Source organism: Ailuropoda melanoleuca, chromosome 6 (assembly GCF_002007445.2).
Source record: "Ailuropoda melanoleuca isolate Jingjing chromosome 6, ASM200744v2, whole genome shotgun sequence".
NCBI lineage: Eukaryota > Metazoa > Chordata > Mammalia > Carnivora > Ursidae > Ailuropoda > Ailuropoda melanoleuca.
Genome location: NC_048223.1, coordinates 17,574,230 through 17,595,580, shown reverse-complemented (window position 1 = coordinate 17,595,580; position 21,351 = coordinate 17,574,230). Strand labels below are relative to the sequence as shown.

Here is a 21,351-nt window from a genome sequence, read left to right as displayed (position 1 = left end):
CCCTGGAGCACACCACCCTTCGTCACCCCTTCTCTGCCTAAACTCCTACAAGGTCTTTGCCTTTTTATAATATGGACTTTTTTTTTTAATGATTTTTTATTATATTATGTTAGTCACCATACAGTACACCCCTGGTTTTTGATGTAAAGTTCCATGATTCATTACTTGCGTATAACACCCAGTGCACCGTGCAATACGTGCCCTCCTTACTACCCATCACCGGCCTATCCCATTCNGCATTCCCACCAACAATGTAGGAGGGATCCCCTTTCTCCACATCCTCTCCAACAATTGTTGTTTCTTGCCTTGTCTATCTTTGCCATTCTAACTGGCGTAAGGTGGTATCTCAGTGTGGTTTTGATTTGAATTTCCCTGATGGCTAATGATTTTGAACATTTTTTCATGTGTCTGTTAGCCATTTGTATGTCTTCATTGGAAAAGTGTCTGTTCATATCTTCTGCCCATTTTATGATTTGTTTATTTGTTTCTCGTGTATTGAGTTTGAGAAGTTCTTTGTAGATCTTGGATACCAGTCCTTTATCTGTGGTGTCCTTTGCAAATATATTCTCCCATTCCGTGGGCTGTCTCTTAGTTTTTTTGACTGTTTCCTTGGCTGTGCAGAAGCTCTTTATCCTGATAAAGTCCCATAAGTTCATTTTATCTTTTATTTCTCTTGCCTTTGGCGATGTGTCGTGAAAAAGGTTGCTCTGGCCGATGTCATAGAAGTTGTTGCCTATGTTCTCCTCTAGAATTTTGATGGATTCCTGTCTCACATTGAGGTCTTTCATCCATTTGGAGTTTATTTTTGTGTATGGTGTGAGAGAGTGGTCAAGTTTCATTCTTTTGCATGTAGCTGTCCAATTTTCCCAGCACCATTTATTGAAGAGACTGTCTTTTTTCCACCGGATGTTTTTTCCTGCTTTATCAAAGATTAGTTGCCCAAAGAGCCGAGGGTCCATTTCTGGGTTCTCTATTCTGTTCCATTGGTCGATGTGTCTGTTTTTGTGCCAGTACCATGCTGTCTTTGTGATCACAGCTTTGTAGTACAGCTCGAAATCCGGCATTGTGATGCCCCCAGCTTTGTTTTTCCTTTTCAACAGTTCCTTGGAGATTCGGGGCCTTTTCTGGTTCCATACAAATTTAAGGACTATTTGTTCCAGTTCTTTGAAAAATGTCCTCGGTATTTTGATCGGGATAGCATTGAAAGTGTAGATTGCTCTGGGTAGTATGGACATTTTAACTATGTTAATTCTTCCAATCCATGAGCATGGAATATTTTTCCATCTTTTTATGTCTTCCTCAATATCTTTCAAAAGTGATCTATAGTTTCTAGGATATAGGTCCTTTACGTCTCTGGTTAAGTTAATTCCAAGGTAACGTATGGTTTTTGGTGTTATTGTAAATGGGATGGATTCCCTAATTTCTCTTTCTTCAGTCTCGTTATTCGTGTATAGAAATGCAACTGATTTCTGGGCATTGATTTTGTATCCTGCCACCTTACTGAATTGTTCTATAACTTCTAATAGTTTGGGAGTGGATTCCTTTGGGTTTTCCATATAGAGTATCATGTCATCTGCAAAGAGAGACAGTTTGACTTCTTCTTTGCCGATTTGGATACCTTTGATCCCTTTTTGTCTTCTGATTGCTGTTGCAAGGACTTCTAGTACTATGTTGAATAATAGTGGCGAGAGTGGGCATCCTTGTCGTGTTCCTGATCTTAAGGGAAAGGCTTCCAGCTTTTCCCCATTGAGAATAATGCTTGCAGTAGGCTTTTCATAGATGGCTTTTATGAGATTGAGAAATGTACCCTCTATTCCTACACTCTGAAGGGTTTTAATCAGGAAAGGATGCTGTATTTTGTCAAATGCTTTTTCTGCATCTATTGAGAAAATCCTATGATTTTTGAATTTTTTTTTCTGGATAAAAACTGTGACGCTGATTGATTTGCGAATGTTGAACCACGCTTGCATCCTAAGGATGAATCCCACTTGGTCATGATGGATAATCCTTTTAATGTACTGTTGGATTCTATTAGCCAGGATCTTGTTGAGGATTTTGGCGTCCATATTCNTTAATGTACTGTTGGATTCTATTAGCAAGGATCTTGTTGAGGATTTTGGCATCCATATTCATTAGAGAAATCGGTCTGTAATTCTCCTTTTTGAGGGGGTCTTTGCCTGGTTTGGGGATCAAGGTAATATTAGCCTCATAGAATGAGTTTGGTAGCTTTCCTTCTGTTTCTATTTTTTGAAATAGCTTTAGGAGAATAGGTATTATTTCTTCTTTGAATGTTTGGTAGAATTCCCCAGGAACACTGTCCGGGCCTGGAGTTTTGTTTTTTGGAAGGTTGTTTATCACTGACTCAATGTCTTCATAATTAATTGGCCTGTTTAAAAAATCAATTTCTTGGGGCGCCTGGGTGGCACAGTGGTTAAGCGTCTGCCTTCGGCTCAGGGCGCGATCCCAGCGTTGCGGGATCGAGCCCCACATCAGGCTCCTCCACTGTGAGCCTGCTTCTTCCTCTACCACTCCCTCTGCTTGTGTTCCCTCTCTCACTGGCTGTCTCTATCTCTGTCAAATAAATAAATAAAATCTTTAAAAAAAAATCAATTTCTTCCTGTTTCAGTCTTGGTAGTTTATAGGTTTCCAGGAAGGCCTCCATCTCTTCCAGATTGCTTAATTTATTGGCATAAAGCTGTTGATAAAAGTTTCNCAGATTGTTTAGTTTTTTGGCATATAGCTGTTGATAAAAGTTTCTAATTATCCTTGCAATTTCAATGGTGCTGGTCGTGACCTCTCCGTTTTCAGTTATAATTTTAATAATCTTAGTCCTTTCTCTTTGTTTTTGGGTAAATCTTGCCAGTGGTCTGTCAATTTTATGGATTCTCTCAAAGAACGAGCTTCTAGTTCTGTTGATCTGCTCTACTGTACTTCTGGTTTCTAATTCATTGATTTCTGCTCTAATCTTGGTCAACTGCTTCCTCGTCTGATTATTGAGAGATATGATTTTAATGATGCCATGTTGCCAGTACAGTCTTTGTTTCTATCAATTGTGACTTTCAGTTCTGTATCACTCTTGGGCCTTTTTACTTTTATAGAACCCCCCTTATTGTCTCCTGTAGGACTGGTTTCGTGGTTACAATATTGGTCAATGACTGGTGATTCTGGAAAGTCTTTATTTCTCCATCAATTCTGAATGACAGCCTTGCTGGATAAAGGATCCTTGGCTGCATGTTTTTCTCTGAAAGAGCTTTAAAAATGCCCCCCCAAGCCTTTCTCTCATTCCAGGTCTCTGTAGACAGGTCTGACGTAATCCTGATACCTTTGCCTTGGTACGTGAGAAATTTCTTTGCCCTGGCCGCTTTCAATACTGTATCCTTGGATCTAATATTTGCGAATTGCACTATGACATGCCGTGGCATAAGTTTGTCATGGTTGAGCTTGGATGGGGTCCTCTCTGACTCTTGGACACAAATGTTTGTTTCCTTTGCTAGATTAGGGAAGTTTTCAGCTACAATTTGTTCAAATATCTCTTCTAGACCTCTGTTTTTCTCCACTCCCTCGGGCATGCTGATGATTCTGACATTGGAACGTTTCATTGAGTCAGTAATCTCCCGTATTCTACATTCGTGGGCATGGATTTTTTTAAGACCAGCTTCTATTTTCGTTTTTTCTTCTACTAACCCATCCTCCAATTCGCTAACGCGTTCCTCTGCCTCGGTGACCCTGGCCGTCAGAGCCTCTAGTTTTGACTGTATTTGGCCCATAGAATTTTTAATTTCTGTCAGGCTCGCTCTCATTTCTGCCCTTAGGGATTCTATATTCTCAGCAACGCTTTCTCTGATGCTTTTTTCAAGTTTACTCATCATCTTGACCATTGTTGCTCTGAATTCCATTTCTGATAATTGGGATACATCCATATGTATTAATTCTGTGGCCGAGGCCAATTCTGTGGCAGAGGCCACAGACTCATTATTCTTTTCTTTGCTGGGGGGGACTTCTCCTTCTCGTCATTCTGATGAGGAGAGGTTGTGGGGTTGTCCAGAGCCCACGTTATTGACTGGGACCCAGGCCGTGCGCCCTTGTTTTATAGGGATCCTAGGGATGTGGGCTCCTTGATTTTTCAGGCTGCCTTCTGGGGGAGGGGCCTGCCGCGTGGATACTCAGGCAATCCCGTTTGGGTGGAGTCTCCGTGTCCCCTGCGAGGGGGGATGGGGATGGGCACACTGTGAGCCGGTATTTCCAGGCTTTTGTTCTCTGGCTGCTTTCCCTGGCGGTTTGCTGTGCCTCTTCTGAGAGTCAGAGCAGCAGTAGCCGAATCTCAGCCTCTGTCTCAGAACAGAGGGATTTCGGACCGTTCTCCACTGATGTTCTGGACACTTTAACTCTGTTTTTGTTGGTGCTGCTCAACCCTGCTGCGTCCCGGGATGTGCGCCCCACACCCAGCATCCCAGCCCTCACTTCCAGGGCTGGCGCGTCTGTGTCCTTTTTGTTTCTGACACCACCAGCCACCAGCTGCCAGCCGCCCCCCCACGCTCTCCGAAGCTCCGGCCCTCATTCTGGTCGCGTGCGTTCCCCGGCTCACGGTCTCAGTCTGCTGTCTCACTGGTGGTGCCCGTCGGAGGGTGCGCCTGCTCCCCCGTGCAGGTGGCTACCGCTTCCCTGCACCAAAACGCGGCGACTCCCTCCCCCTTCCGTTTATCTTCCTATATCTGTGCGCGGTTTCACGGCTCCCCGCTTCATACCTCAATACTCAGCGCTGGAGATGTTCATTTGTAGAGATCCAGATGTATCTTCATGTGTCTCAGGCTGATTCCGTGGATGTTCAGGCTGGTCTGGTACCTATCCAGCTCGACTCAGGGGACCAGCTAAAAAGGAGTCCCCTACTCCTCCGCCATCTTAACTCCTCTCTATAATAAGGACTTTTAATTTAACCTTCTTTATGGCAGTCCAGAGTATGAACCGGGTTTCAGAAGACCTGGTTTCTAATACTGGCTGTTCAAACTGATTCATGTGAGTTACTTTACCTTTCTAGGTGTTCTTTCCCTTATCTGTGAGATGGATAAATTGGGTTCATTCTTCTATACTTGCATTTTTCAATACAGTGGCCACCAGTCGCATGTGACTATTTAAATTAAAATTCAGTAAAATGTTAAATTTATTTTCTCATTTGTGCTAGTTACATTCCAAGTGCTCAATCACTTGGAATTAATCACTTGTTATATTTTCATATGTTGTTACTTTTCTTAACCCCCCCACCAGCCCTTTGTCATGTACCTAATGACTACAGTATTGTATTACATAATCCCATAGGATTCTTTCTAGCTCTTAAAATGTTCTGATTCCCTTATTTGGTTTCATTAATGTTCAGCATTTCTGTTCTTGTTAATGATATCTTCTCCCTTTGTCCCTCCCTCTCTCCTTCTCTCTTTCCCAAATATTTCCTTCCTTTTTTTTTTTTAAAGATTTTATTTATTTATTTGACAGAGATGGAGACAGCCAGCGAGAGAGGGAACACAAGCAGGGAGAGTGGGAGAGGAAGAAGCAGGCTCCCAGCCGAGGAGCCCGATGTGGGACTCGATCCCGGAATGCCGGGATCATGCCCTGAGCCGAAGGCAGACGCTTAATGACTGCGCTACCCAGGCGCCCCTCAAATATTTCCTTCCTTAAATATTTGTTTGGGTGACTACTCTATCCTAGACACCTGAGTGATGGACAAACAACAAAAGATATGATATCGGTTTGCATGGAAAGCACTGTCTAGTTGAGGAGATGGCCATTAGTTGAATAAGCACATTGATGAATATTACATTACACACCAAGATGAAAGAATATGATTCTATGGGAATTAATCAGAAAAAAAAGAAAGAGAGAAAGGGAAAGAAACTTGGTGCCATGTAGGCGCCACATGGCAGCTGTGAGAACTCAGACAAAGGAGCCTGGACAGCAGAGAGTAAAGTGGAGAGGGGAGAGTGAGTGCAGGGCCAGCCCCAGCCAGTATTTTAACCTTCCTGGCACAAGACCAAATGCAAGATGTATTTAATCAGCGTGGGATAATCATGCCCTGGTTTTGAGCCACTTGAAACTAACATCCTCTTCAGCTGGTTTCTCTCTCATCACTGATTCATGGGTTCTCCTACCATCAGCACAGACAATCAAATTGGGAAGTGTGGGGGAAAAGTCATGCCGGTTACTGACGAACAGAGAGATCATAATCACCTCTTCCCTTTTTTCGGTCTACACAAGCACAATGTTTAATCTGTGTATTTACTTCTTGTCACAGAAATGCAGTGTTTGGGTTGGAAGAGACCAGGTCATCTGGTCAAACCCTTATTGTAGGGAGATGCAATCTGAGAAGCAGAAAGACGGGCTCTTGGCTCAAATCCCGCAACCACCTGGCGTCTGATCCCTTCCATGCTGGAGACCAGGGTGGGCCCAGCTGGAGCCCCCTTCGCTCTGGCCACTGTTGGGGTTGTGGTTTCCGGGATTGGGATTGGGTTTGGGAGAAATAATTGTGCAGTGCAGGATTGAGTTCAGGGAGCCAAAGGACAAATAGGAGCCACACTTATGGTAATGCCATGAGATAAAACCAACAGGGGCTGGTGGTAGCGAGGGAGTGCCAGAGGTCAAACCTAGAAAGCATATGTTTAAGGTCAGGTTCTCGAGATGCAGAGCCTGGGACAGGGATTTGGTGAATGTGTCATTGTGAGGGAGTACTCTTCAGGACAGACTTGTAAGGGAATAAGAGCAGTGAGATAGGCTGGGGGTGAAGAAGCCAAGCAAGGATGTAGCCTCAGGTAACACCTGGCATTGACCTGAGCCATGGAAGATGCTGGAACATAAATGGCACCATGAGTTGTTTCAGTGAAGGCAAGGGGGCCAGGTGTTTGTAACCCCAGATGATTGACCATTGGCCACCCACGTGGTGTCACTTTCCAGGTGTCTCCAGATGTGACTACTCTGCTCCCTTCAGCTATGGACAGGTCCCTAGACAAAGTGTCAGGGGGGAGCAGTTAGTTGTAGCACTTGAAGCAGCTGGGACACAGGTGTGCCAGCCCAGAAAGATCTAGGTGGGGCACCAACAGCATCCTCTACTAGTCAAAAGTATTTTATTAAGTTTAAGGGATGGTTGGAGGGCTATGGTCGGGAATCTCACTGAGGGGGTCAGATGTCTGTTCGAATGAAACAGAGAGTGGCAGGTGAACAAGGGTAGATGGTGGCCATGAGGAAGCAAAGGAAGATGACGATATGCTTAGGCCGTGCATATTAGCTCTTGTCCCAGAGCTGTGCAGGCCAGTCCGCGGGCTTTGAAGGCAACCAATGGGGGGAGATAGAGTCACAGGCAGTAGCTATCAGTTTTGTGCTGTTTTGTCTTGAATCGACTCTCTTCCCCAGTCTGCAGGGAGGCTTCTGTGGGAGATGTCGTGTTTCTAGTGGACGCCAACATCAACCCCCAACACACCCGCAGCGTGCGGAACTTCTTGCACATCATGGTAAACAGCTTCAATGTCAGCAAAGACGCCATCCGCGTGGGGCTGGCTCAGTACGGCGACGTGCCCCATTCCGAGTTCCTACTTTCCACCTACCCCCGCAAAGGCGATGTGTGGAAACACATTCAAAGGATTCAGTTTAGGCCTGGGGGCCGCAGGTTGGGCCTGGCCCTGCAGTTCCTTCTAGATGAGCACTTCCAGGCAACAGCGGGGAGTCGGGCGAGCCAGGGCGTGCCTCAGGCGGCCGTGGTGATCAGCAGCGGCCCCGCGGAGGACCGCGCGCAGGACGCCGCCGGGGCCCTGAAGAGGGCGGGCGTCCGACTCTACACCGTTGGTGTCAAAGACGCAGTTTTGGCGGAGCTCAAGGAGCTTGCGAGCAGCCCGGAGGAGAAGTTCGCCTCTTTTGTTCCCAACTTCTCCGATCTGGGCAGTCATGCTCAGAAGCTGCGGCAACAGCTCTGCGACACTTTGGCAAAGGCGACTCAACCTGTTGACAACGTCTTTCCAGGTACAGAGACTTTCCCCTTCCTGTTTCTGGTATAGAAGTCACAGGGCTCCAGGCTTTATCTCTTCTTCATCTCTCCCACTGTCCTTATTTTCCGTACGTGTGTATGTTGAATTTTAATATCACAATCTCATTAAACTATCTGTACTCTGTGCGCCTCTCCAATCATTGACCAGAGACTTACCAACTTTTAAAATACAACTCGTGGGCCATATGCGGGTTCTATACGCAGATGTAACGTGGGTCCATTTTTGGAGGAAGAATATTTGTTCCTAGAGTGATGTTATTCCTAGATTAACTTATCCATGTTGCCTGGGTGAGGGGCAGAGGAAGAGACAGGGGACAGTGGATCCTCCAGGCAGCTTGCTTATTTTATTGCCAGTGTGTTGGTATAAAGTACTGGTTATGAAGATGAATTTAAGGAAAAGTAAGGTCTGGGTTCAATTCCACTTCTTCACTTTTTAACTGTGTCAATTTGAACAAGTTACTTTATCTCTTTGAATGGAAATTTTCTTCCTAGGATGGTAGTACCTGCCTCAGAGATTTGTTGAAATCATTAAATAAAATTATGCAAGTCAGGGGCACCTGGGTGGCTCAGTCGTTAAGCATCTGCCTTCGGCTCAGGTCATGATCCCAGCATTCTGGGATCAAACCCCGCATCCGGCTCCCTGCTCGACAGGAAGCCTCCTTCTCCCTCTCCCACTCCCCCTGCTTGTGTTCCCTCTCCCGCTGCCTCTCTGTCTGTCAAATAAATAAACAAAATCTTTAAAAAAAGATAAATTATGCAAGTCAGGTGCTTATCACAGTGCTCAGCCCATCAGAGGTGATAGTATTATGGTCATTATCTGTGATGTTGTAATTGTCATTAGCTTTGTTCTTCGGTTGGTGGTGATGGGGCAGAGACTTGCAGAAATCCTTTATGAGGTAATTACTTAATTCTATGAGAAAGCAAAGAAGTTTGAACAAAGGAAGAGAAGCTTGCCACTGGTTTTCATCAAAACGCATAAGAGGATAGAGCCTTTATCACTTACTCATTATTTTGGCATTTCTACATGAGGCATAAGGTAGGTAAATTGGAAGAACTGCTAAAACTTTTCACCCATTTGATGCTGCAGGTGTATGGTGGTAGTAGTGCATTTGTACGACCAAATTATATACCTTGCTTTTGTGTATCACTTCAGTGTTTCCAAAAGGTTTTATATACTTAGTAATACTAACTACCATTTTCTTGGTACTATATAGTTTGCCAAACTTGTTTACATTGCCCATCTGACTGATAAATACATACACAAGGCGATTCTTTGTTAGACCCATAGGGATGTGTATGATACATAGAGAAATTAGTATTTACTTTTACATAGGTATGTAAGGCAACTGGTATTATTATTTGCATTTTTCAAGTGACGAAACTGAAGCCAAAGGTAACATAACTGGGTGGTAGAGCTAGGATTTGATCCCAGGTTTTTAAGACCAGATCCATTCTAAGAGGACAAGTGTCGTAGATTGTGTTCCCCAGAAGCAGAGCTTGAAGCAAGGATTTGGATATACATTATGTTTTATGAAAGAGCTCCCAGAGGTTTGGTAAGGATGTTGGGGGTGCAGGACAGAGAGATAGAGGAAAGAAAGGAAGAATGTAATCTCAGGCCAAAGTTCCAGAGGGTAGTTTTAACTTGATCCTACAGGAGAACTCAGGAATACAAATTATGCTTCAGCTAGGCTTTCATATATTGTAGGCAAAGCAGTTCCAGGAGCTGAAGGGAAGTCCTCCAAAGAACAGTGTACAGAAATGGTAAAAAGGAGTTCAAAAGGACCTGGGCAGAGCACAAATAATGTCTGCTACAGTAGAGTATCTTATTTTATCCTCAGAACAACTCTGTGAGAGTGGGAGGGCTGGTATAAAGGTTTCAGTGATGCAGAGCAGAAAACCGAGTCTCAGAAAGGTGGGTAATAAATAGGTCATAGGGCTCCTAAGTGGTGGAGCTACAATGATGTGTCTAATGGAATACAGGACATATTCCAGCTTTCTGACCTCTTGGTACCAGCACACTTGTAGAGATGAAGTTTGTTACCACTGGAAAGAGGACAACCCCTTTCTCAGCATGCTGCTACATTTATAGAAGGGGTTTTCTTCTTTACAAGATTCAAGGGATTGTCCAAATGGGTTCCAAGACTGGACATATCAATAGAACAGGACAGAAGCCTCAGAAGATAATGGAGGTGAGGGAATGAAAAGCATAGGGAATATTGTCACTTCTCTGAGCACTGTCATTTAGGATGTCTGAGGACCATAGAGTCTAGTCTAACTGGCCCTGCTCTCCTTTCTGTACACCATTCAGCCCCATTGGTTCTAAGCATCTTAAGTGGAGATCCACAGACTCCATGCCTTTTGTTCTCTTTCTTCCAGCTTGCAAAGAGGCAGTCCTGGCAGACATTGTCTTCCTAGTAGACAGCTCAACCAGCATTGGACCCCAGAACTTCCAGAAAGTGAAGAACTTCCTTTACTCTGTCGTCTTGGGGCTTGACATCAGCAGTGACCAGGTCCGAGTGGGACTTGCTCAGTATAATGACAATATCTACCCAGCCTTTCAGCTGAACCAGTACCCTCTGAAGAGTGTGGTCCTGGAGCAGATCCAGAATCTTCCCTACCGTACAGGAGACACAAACACAGGGAGTGCCCTGGAGTTTATCAGGATGCACTACTTGACTGAGGCAGCTGGCAGCCGGGCCAAGAACAGGGTTCCTCAGATAGTTATCCTGTTGACAGATGGGGAGTCAAATGATGAAGTCCAGGAGGCAGCTAACAAGTTAAAAGAAGATGGAGTGGTTGTTTATGTGGTAGGGGTCAATGTCCAGGACATCCAGGAATTGCAAAAAATAGCCAGTGAGCCATTTGAGAAGTATCTCTTCAACATTGAAAACTTCAACACCCTTCAGGATTTCTCAGGAGGCATTCTTCAGACTCTGTGCTCAGCAGTGGAGGGTAAGATAAAAGGTAAGAAGCTGTGTCAAAACCCAACATTCCAACCAGGACCCTAATTACGGTATGAGCCAGGGTGCACTGAGTATAGTAGGAGGGCAGGAGAAGGAGCTGGCTGCCATCACTGGAGAATCGGGGGGGACTTCCTAGGTGAAGGAACATCAGAGCTGGGGGTTGAAGAATGAATGTAGTTCTCATGGGTAGAAAAGGACACCCTGCCATGTTGTTCAGAGGAAGTCCAGAAGACCTATGTTCTTGGTCCTGCCTGTGCCACTTTCTAGTTAGGTGAGTGTGGACAAGCAGGTTTACTTCCTCACTTCAATGTTTTCGTCCATACAGTGAAGATAATAACACTTGCCTAGTAGGATGGTTTGTGGGGATTAAATCAAATAACGTGTATAAAAATTGCTACACAGAATAACTGCTCTATGTTCATTTCCTTTGTCTCTTCCGTTGGTGGAAGATGAATAGACGAAGAGGTGCTATAGTCTAATAAAGCAGACAACAAAGGCAGCAGCGTGTGAGAGGGAGAGAGCCCTGTGATAGGCTCACACAAAGGAGATGGAAGTACAATATGTACATTGTTTCATAAATATAGTACCTCTCCCTCTTATATTCCCCGCATCCTTGTATTCAGTTTTCATGAGATCTTGCTTTGATTTACTTTCTTCTCTATGTCTTTTCCTTCTTCCTCCTCTCTTCAATTCCAGAATTCACCCAGGCTTATGCAGATGTGGTCTTTCTTGCTGACACCTCCCAGGGCACATCACCGGCCAGTTTCCAGTGGATGCAAAATTTCATCTCCAGGGTGGTTGGCCTGCTGGATGTTGGCAGGGACAAGTACCAGATTGGGTTGGCTCAGTACGGTGGTCAAGGTCACACGGAATTTTTGCTCAATACCTACCAGACCCGGGATGAGATGATTGTTCACATCCGTGACCACTTTTTGCTCCGGGGTGGCTCCAGGAGAACGGGCAAAGCTCTGCGATACCTTCATCAGACCTTCTTCCAGGAGGCAGCGGGAAGCCGGTTTCTCCAGGGTGTTCCCCAGTATGCAGTGGTCATGACCTCAGGCAAATCCGAGGATGAGTTCTGGGATGCCGCACAGACATTGAGGGAGCGAGGCGTGAAAGTCATGTCTGTGGGTGTACAGGACTTTGACAGACAAGAACTGGAGGGGATGGCAACTCCACCCCTTGTATATGAGATGCAAGGACAAGATGGAGTCAGACAGTTGATGCAGGATGTGGGTGTGGTGATCCAAGGGACCGGGCAACCCGGGTTCAGGATTGCGTCTGAGAAAGAACCTGTAGTAGGTAAGGTTTGGTCCCTACATGTGTGAGCCACTGGGAGGTCTCAGAAGCTCTGGGGAAAGAGCAGAGAATGGGGGCATTCCGGATTCCTCAGTACTGGGAGACCAGCACCAGTGCATGGGGAAGAGGAGGTGGCATGGGGCCTCCTCAGGAACACCCCTTATATTAGTTAACTATGGTCACAGTGAGGCTGCATAAGAAGCCATCCAAAGACTCAGTGACTGAAAAGAATCATTTATTTTCACTGATCTGCTGGGGATCAGCTGATCTTTGTTGGACTCAACCGAATGGCTTTGCTGATCTTGCCTAGGCTTGTTCGCAGATTTGAGATTTAGCTGAGGGTTGGTTGATTTACATTTGGCCCTGTTCCATAGCTCTCATATTCCTCCTGGGATTATTAGGCTAGTCTGGGCATATTATTCCCATGGTAATTGCGGAGATGCAAGAGAGAAAACCCAATTCCACAAGCACTTTTTAGACCTCTGCTTCATTATCTGCTAGCATGCCATTGGCCAAGCCAGTCATATAGTTATGCTGTCATCAGTGGAGTAAGAAAGTATATCCCTCCCATGGAAGTGAGGCGTAGGAGTGAATATCTCTGAACAACAATTCAAGTTACCATATGCCTTTTCTAGGGGAAGAAACATTCAGGCTTCTCCCCAGAGAAGTTGGTGTTCAAAATGCTCAAGAGAGGTGCTATTAACATTTTGAATGAGACATTCATAGTGTAGGACTGTACTGTGAATTGTCAGAGGTCTAACATTTCTGGTCCCTGCCAGTAACATCCCCAATGACAATTCAAAACACTGCCATATATTTCAAAATGCCCCCTGGGGATGAGAACCATTGAACCTTATCTCCTGCTAAGTCCCTTTGTACATTCTAACCATTAGCCAAGCTGAACCACTCACCATTGGCTATGTATATGTTATACTTTCCCACCACTGTCTGCCCTTGAATACACTGTTCCACCAGCCGGGATGCCCATGGGCAAAACCTTATCCTTCAGTTGTTAAGTTAGCCTCTTGGGAGAGCTTCTGGTTGATCCTCACAACAGAAGTGATAAATTCCTCCTCTCCCTGAACTATCATGGCTCTGCCCAGACCTCTCAACATGTCGAGCTTGAAAGCCCTTGGAATTTTATTTTATTTTATTTTATTTTATTTTATTTTATTTTATTTTATTTTATTATTTTNCACCCCTCATTTAACATAATATTCTTTTTTTTTTTTTTAAATATTTTATTTATTTATTTGACAGAGAGACAGCTAGTGAGAGAGGGAACACAAGCAGGGGGAGTGGGAGAGGAAGAAGCAGGCTCATAGCAGAGGAGCCTGATGTGGGGCTTCGATCCCATAACGCCGGGATCACGCCCTGAGCCGAAGGCAGACGCTTAACCGCTGTGCCACCCAGGCGCCCCAAGCCCTTGGAATTTTAAAGTCAGAAGAGACAAACACATGTGAGACAAGATGAGGAGAATCCAAGAAGGGATAATAAGGAACTAAGAAGCACCTTACAAGAGACACTACACTAAGTAGAAGTAGAATAGGAGGTAATGGAGAATCTGGCCTGGGAGGAATCGTGTTGGTCCCTGCGTAATGGGCATGGTCTTAACATATAGGGACAAGGGAAGAGCCTACCCTTGGTAAGGGGAAGAGCATCGGTAAGGGTGTGGAAGTGGGAATGGGCTGGATAAATATGGAAGAAAGTGAAAAAATGGAGCTGATTGGAGGAGGGGGGAGGGTTTGGAGGTAGTGAGAGTTGAGATTAATGAGGTAGGATGGGCCCCAAGGGTCCCAAAGTCCCTGAGAAGTAACTGTAGGCTTTTAAGCAGGAAAAATGACATGACTGAAGTGGTCTTTAAGGAAGGCTTCAGAAGGCAGGCTGAATTCCACATGACACTTCAGACTCAGCAAGACTGGAGGGCTGAGCTGTCATCTGTCCACGTAGGGAGGAGCCACTTGGGTCTAGACCAACGGTGGCTCTGATAATGAGGAAAGGGAATGAATCTTGAAGACAACTTGAAAGAATACAGTTGACCCTTGAACAACTCAGGGGTTAGAGGCCCTTACCCCACTCCCAGGGCTAAAAATCTCCATATACATTTTGACTTTGCCAAAACTTAACTACTAATAGCCTGCTGTTGACCAGAAATCTTACAGGGAGCCTAAACATTAGATTAACACATTTTTGTGTGTTATATGAATCATATACTGTATTCTTCAATAAAGTAAGCCAGAGAAGAGAAAATGTTATTAAGAAAATCATAAAGATGAAAAAATACATTTATAGTACTGTACATTCATTTATTGAAACAAATCTGCATACAGGCAGGCTGAGCCAGGGCTGCACAGGTTAGGCGTGGCATGGGGATGGCGATGTTCTACAGCTTGGTGGTTTCGAATGGGTAGAGCCAGCTGCCAGGCGGGACCGTGGCTGATGGCAGTAAACTTGAGGTGTAGCATAGCTGCCCCACCTGCCTGGAGGTGTAGCACTAGTCTGTGGCCATGGGCAGCTGTGGCCCCCCATGAATGCACTAGCTTCTGGAAGGTGGAGGGGCAGGGGCCCCACCATGGAAAGGGGTCTGTCTGAGACCCCGGCGAGTGAAGGACCAAGTGGGAGGGTACGGGTTTATCAGGGGCTCGGGTCTTCCTGCACAGTGCCATCCCTGCCCTCTGTGCATGTTCCCCTGCTTCAGCCCAGCCTCCTGCCCCAGCCCTGACACTTTACCCCACCACCCCATGGACACACAGGGCAACCCACAGCCCTTCCCAGTCTCAGGGCCCCGGGGGCTGCTGACAGCCTCCGAGGGCCTCCCTCGTACTCAGAGGCTAGTAGATACCTTTGATTGTGTCTGTAGAGACTTGGGTGGGCAGTTGTAAATAAATGCCTTGTGGCTTTTGGTGCCAGCTCTTAAAAAGAAAACCCACACGTGTAAGAGGACCAGCACAGGGCAAACCCTGTTGATCAAGGGTCATCTGTAATAGCACTTGGTACCAACAGGTGAGGGAAGGAAGAAGTCAAAGATGCTTGGAGTTTCTATAGGAAGTGTTTGAGACATGGCAAAATCAGGGGCAACACTCTTCTTAAACCTAGGATTGTTTTTGGTTCTTTATTAAAAAAGGGAAATTACAGGACCTCGAGAGGCCAAAGATAAGTCAGAAGGTGATTCTGTTGCCTCTCTAAACTTTGTTTAACAGGATTCCATTGTCTATACCTTGGCTTCAGCCTTCCGCATGTGTGATTTTGGCTCTATGCTAGGGAGAGTTCTGTTTTCACATTGTCAAAACAGATTTGGACTTTTTGGTATGTGGATACAGTGGGTTTCTCTGCATTAGGCACTGTCTTCAATTTGGAGGGAGGAGTCTGCACTCCTCATGGAAGGGGGTTTAGGCAGGTACAGCTCCATTCTCCCACCTGAGGCAGGTTCAAGTGAAGGTTCTTTTATAACAGAGTGAAAAAGCCAGTTAGCCCAATTTGTGGACAAAGATTTTTCATAGGCATTTGCAACATTTCATGTTGCCTCTGTTGAAGTGACATGAGATTTATCAGAGAAAGATGCACAAGTTAATAGTCACAGTTTCTTATTTGCATCTGTACCAAGAGGAAAAAATTATTAAATCAAGGGGGTTTTAGGCCTATAGAGAATTTGACTCAGTGTTTCCTGAAACTAGAAAAATGAAGAAAAAAACCTAATTAAGCCAGGCTCGGATGCTTCTAATGGACTTTGATGAATTGAAAAAATGATCTTAAAGCACTTTCTTGTGGGTATTCATATATTTACATATTTTACAAGTGTGAATACTCTTCCCAGTGAATACTTATTCTGTGATAAGTACGAAACCTGTGATGTTCTTTGACCATCATGTCAAATACTGATCATAAAGTCTTCCAATAAATTCTAAAACTCATTAATATAAGTTAGTATGATGTATTTGTTAGAGTTTGTAATACTGAATATATTATTACAGTATATAAAATGTAGCATAATACAACATAAAAATATAGGATAATACTAAATGAGTATTGTCTTTATTACTCTCTTCTCATGCTAAGGCCCTTTCTGTTTTTGTTTATAGTATGTCCGACGGCTATCCCAACTGATTTGGTCTTTCTCATTGAAGAATTCAGCTGGGATAGGCAATCAAATTTCCAACAAGTTGTCAACTTCTTAAAGAGCACTGTAAGCTCTCTAAATGTACATCCAGATGGTGTGAGAATTGGCTTGGTCTTTTACAGTGAGGAACCACGACTGGAGTTTTCCCTGGATGCATTTCAGAACCCAGCCAGTATCTTGGAGTATCTGGACAGATTAACCTACCGAAGAAGAAGTGGAAGGACCAAGACTGGAGCTGCTTTGGATTTCCTAAGGAATGAGGTTTTCATTGAGGAGAGGGGCAGCCGGTCCAAGCATGGTGTGCAGCAGATGGCCGTGGTCATCACGGAAGGCTTCTCCCAAGACCAGTTGTCCAAGTCAGCTTCCCTCCTCCGCAGGGCAGGGGTTACCATCTATGCAGTGGGCACCCACCTTGCCTCAGAGAGTAAGGACCTGGAGAATATAGCATCATATCCTCCTTGGAAGCATGTCATCTCACTGGAATCCTTTCTGCAACTCTCTGTTGTGGGAAACAAGATTAAGAACCAACTCTGCCCTGAGACCTTGGACAGAAGTGTTTCCATTTCTGGGATGGACCAGGCTCCACAAGAAGGTAGGAGAACGTTTTTCAAATTTGATCTTTTTTTTTTTTTTTTTTAATCTTTACTCTGTCTGTTCCATTTACCTACCTTCTCTACTCCTCATCCAAGGAAAGATTTTGGAGTCAGTTTATTAAAAAACAAGAACATAAAACTTATACAATCTTTATTTTGTTTTGATTCCAAACAGTGCAAAAGAATATGAAGTAAAAAGTGAACATTCCTTCCTCTTCCTATCTTAGCCTTCATCCCTTTTATTGGTTTTTAAAATTTATGTTTACTTTTTATTTTAAAAAGGATTTTATTTATTCATCTGACACAGAGAGAGAGCACAAGCAGGGGGAGGAGCAGAGGGAGAGGGAGAAGCAGACTCCCCACTGAGCAGGGAGCCTGACGCGGGGCTCCCTCCCAGGACCCTGGATTCATGACCTGAGTCAAAGGCAGACGCTTAATCCACTGAGCCACCCAGGCGCCCCTTTTTATCAGTTTGATGAAAATATATGTAATTTACAGTAGAAGCCTTAGGGGATCTAGGTATGGATTTACTAAATCTTAAGCTCCTTGAAGTAGAAAATTATTTCTAAAAAGATATGAACCTTCTTGAAATTATTAAAAAATTTTAACTTAAAATATAAACGAACACTAATTTGCCAGTCTTCTGTGTAGAGCCAAGGCTCCTTTGAATATGAACCCTGCTGATTGGATTGTTCTGTATGTTTTCTTCATCAAACATCCACTAGTATAGTTTCTATAATTTCTAGTTTCACTTTCTTTAAAGTGGGAAAAGTACTTAGCCACTTTTGAAACAATCTGAGTATAGAATCCTGATTTTTATGGTCTTAAAAATTCAATTTTTGTAGTGTTATCTGGTACACCAACAATTTCCTTTCAAACAATTTGCTTTTATTGGGTCTTTTCTAAGCAGTTAACCTGGTTTTCATAGACATAATAAACCTCTTTTATTTGCACTCATATCCTATTGATTTGCACAATATTTGATTTGTTGTGTAATTGTAGTACCAAACTGCCATAAATAGGCTGAGCACAGACTCACATTACCCTTGGTAGGCTTATTCTTTGTTGACCTTACAAATAAGCTAGTCAGTCATTTTACCAGTAAAAATGGGTTTTTTGGGGAATAGCAGAGAAGTGCAATTCAGGAAAGGAAAGCCACAGCAAAAACAGGAGGCGAGTCCAACAAACAAAGGAGAGGGATATTATTTTATTGAGAAGGAAGAATGTGGGAGGGATTGTTTTGAATGAAAGGCCATTGGAAAAATACAAGAGTTCAGAGCGATGGCAGTTTCTCATTGGCTGGGTTGCTGGGGTAGTTGATTTCTTTTTTTTTTTTTTTTTTTGGGGGGGTTTGTTTTTTNTGATTTCTTGTAGGAGATGCATTATTCATTTTTTTCCTATTGGAGTTATAATTGATTCTTTCCTGCTGAGGATTCTTCTGTTGGGGCCTGAAATGGACGAGCGGTAGGTCATGAGAGTTCCCCTTTCTGCTCTCCTGCCTCCATTTCAGAGAGGTTTCCCTTTATTAATTTTCACATCTTTCACTGAGTGAAGCAGAACTGTGTTGTGTTACCCTTGGGGGCTCCCAGGGGGAGGACACTCAGCGTATTGTGAGAGCATCACTCATGTGTTACTGATGTGACAGGAGGAAGTCAATTATCTGGTGAGCCCCTTAAGAGGAAGTTGGTTAGGAGAGCTCCTACTGTGTATGCAGTTTCAAAAAAAACACCAGAGAAAACACAGCAGTTAAGTATGTGCACCTTGGAGTCAAACTGCCTGAATTTTAAATCCCTAATTTTCCATTTACTGGCTATCCTAAGTATCTTTGTGCCTGTCAGTTCGTTTGTCTATTTTTGCCCACCCATGCTAATATTTCTAAGATTCAAATCAGAATAATAGAAATAAGTTGACTACTTGAAATGTAGATAATTAACTTAAAATTCAAGGCTGTGATTATATCTTCAGGGGAAAATCACTGCGCCTTTTTAAAAAACAATCATTAAATAATCTTGTAATTTCTTCATTCCTTGTGCTGAGGTCTAGAGATTTAAAATATCTAAATAAATTCTCGTCTTTTGCTTTGGCCTGTATTTTTTGTCCCTTTCTCTGTTCTGGGAATGAGAAACAAAATCATTAAATGTGAATTTCATTTTCTTGTGCACCCCCTCCCTGTAATCTGTAGCGAAGAAGGAAAGAAGCCTCCTTTTCTCTTCTTCTAATTCACAGACAGTATAAGGGCTGAGAGTTGATTTCGTTCCCAGACTGCATAGCAGCTAAAATGAAACCTGGAATCAGGAAAATTCAGTCTAAAATCTGGAGTGGTTAGAGGTAAATGGAAGTTGGGGCAATTTTACCAGAATTCTGTCCTGGATGACCATAAGATCATAATATCTACCTTTTGTTACTCATCAGCTGTGTTCCAGATAGTCTGCTAAGCACTTGTGTATGTAATAGATACGGATGCATAGTGGCATCCAGACTGTAAAAATTACAGTCTTTCTCTTTCTCTCTTCCCTCCTGCCTCAAATTTCCATCTGCCAAGACTGGCATGAATGTGCAAAGCCAGACAGTCTTCAGGGCTCTGGGATCGTTTGGACCGTGCAAAGGCCCTGGGCTTCAGTGGAGCCGCTTTGGACCACTGGCTCCAGAGATGCCTCTTCCTGCCCTGTGGTCTTTTTCTCAAACTTGGACCTGCCATCTGCCTGTCATCAGTGGGTGTTGGCTTCCTGTAAGGTCTGAATTTCTGCCTTCTTTTTTCTATAACTTGCCCTGGAGACTCCAGGCATTCAACAAACACTTTACCAGAGAGGTGGGTAACTATTTTCCACACCCTTCCAAGTCACACCCCCTTCCAGTGCCTGCCCCGCTGGAGGAGGATGGCCAGATACGATGCGGGATGCCCAGTAACATTTGAACTTCATTCAGATAAACAATAAATCCTTTTTAAAATCATAAGTGTGTCCCATGTATCATGCAGACCAAGGTCCTCCGAAGTGAAAGGCCTGACCAAGGGAGCCCACCTGCTGCCTCAGACCACTTCCCTTTCAGTCAGGAAACATGAAAAGTCTCTTGATTCTTCCCTTGGACAAGGGGGTCTAGAAATTAAAAACAAAAGGCTGGACCACATTTTCTGAGAGGTGCAAGGAGAAAATCATGTGTCATTTTTTTTTTTGAGGAATCTGCTATGTGACAATGGGTGATCTTAATCGTTAATTTTTAATACTCAGCTCTGCTGTTTTCTATGATCTTATTTAGTCCTCACTATAATCTTGCTGAGCAGGTGTTAAGATTGCCATTTGACAGGTTAGGGAACTGAGATGCAAAGGGGCAAGACTGGACACTGAGGGGTTGAGAAAGGGTCCATATGTAGAGCCATTTTGCCCTTTGGAGTCTAAGCCTTAATACACAGTGATTCACTTAAGTAAGCCTCATTTAGAACACGAAGTTTTATATTAAATGAATTAAGTTTCAGAAAGTGTACTCTTTTGCCCATATTTTAAGAAGTCAAAGCTGGGGGCATCACAATGCCGGATTTCGAGCTGTACTACAAAGCTGTGATCACAAAGACAGCATGGTACTGGCACAAAAACAGACACATAGACCAACGGAACAGAACAGAGAACCCAGAAATTGACCCTCGGCTCTTTGGGCAACTAATCTTTGATAAAGCAGGAAAAAACATCCAGTGGAAAAAAGACAGTCTCTTCAATAAATGGTGCTGGGAAAATTGGACAGCTACATGCAAAAGAATGAAACTTGACCACTTTCTCACACCATACACAAAGATAAACTCCAAATGGATGAAAGACCTCAATGTGAGACAGGAATCCATCAAAATCCTAGAGAACATAGGCAGCACCCTCTACGACATTGGCCAAAGCAACCTTTTTCATGACACATCTCCAAAGGCAAGAGAAACANCACATCTCCAAAGGCAAGAGAAACAAAAGATAAAATGAACTTGTGGGACTTCATCAAGATAAAAAGCTTCTGCACAGCCAAGGAAACAGTCAAAAAAACTAAGAGGCAGCCCATGGAATGGGAGAATACATTTGCAAATGATACTACAGATAAGAGACTAGTATCCAAGATCTACAAAGAACTTCTCAAACTCAATATGCGAGAAACAAATAAATCAAACAATGGGCAGACGATATGAACAGACAATTTTCCAATGATGACAAAGAGACGGCTAACAGACACATGAAAAAATGTTCAAAATCATGAGCCATCAGGGAAATTCAAATCAAAACCACACTGAGATACCACCTTACGCCAGTTAGAATGGCAAAAATTGACAAGGCAAGAAACAACAGTTGTTGGAGGGGATGTGGAGAAAGGGGATCCCTCCTACAT

The 21,351-nt window shown here is 43.8% G+C and overlaps 1 protein-coding gene across 1 annotated transcript in view; it reads left to right on the top strand.

The window, feature by feature from the left end:
* Positions 1-21,351, top strand: part of LOC105241345 (collagen alpha-4(VI) chain) — a 106,238-nt gene that overhangs the window by 10,645 nt on the left and 74,242 nt on the right. Inside the window, exons 3-6 of the mRNA XM_034662019.1 lie at positions 7,396-7,998; positions 10,400-10,987; positions 11,683-12,288; positions 16,365-16,994. Coding sequence (XP_034517910.1) covers positions 7,396-7,998; positions 10,400-10,987; positions 11,683-12,288; positions 16,365-16,994 — 2,427 coding nt within the window. The remainder of the gene's footprint in view (positions 1-7,395; positions 7,999-10,399; positions 10,988-11,682; positions 12,289-16,364; positions 16,995-21,351) is intronic.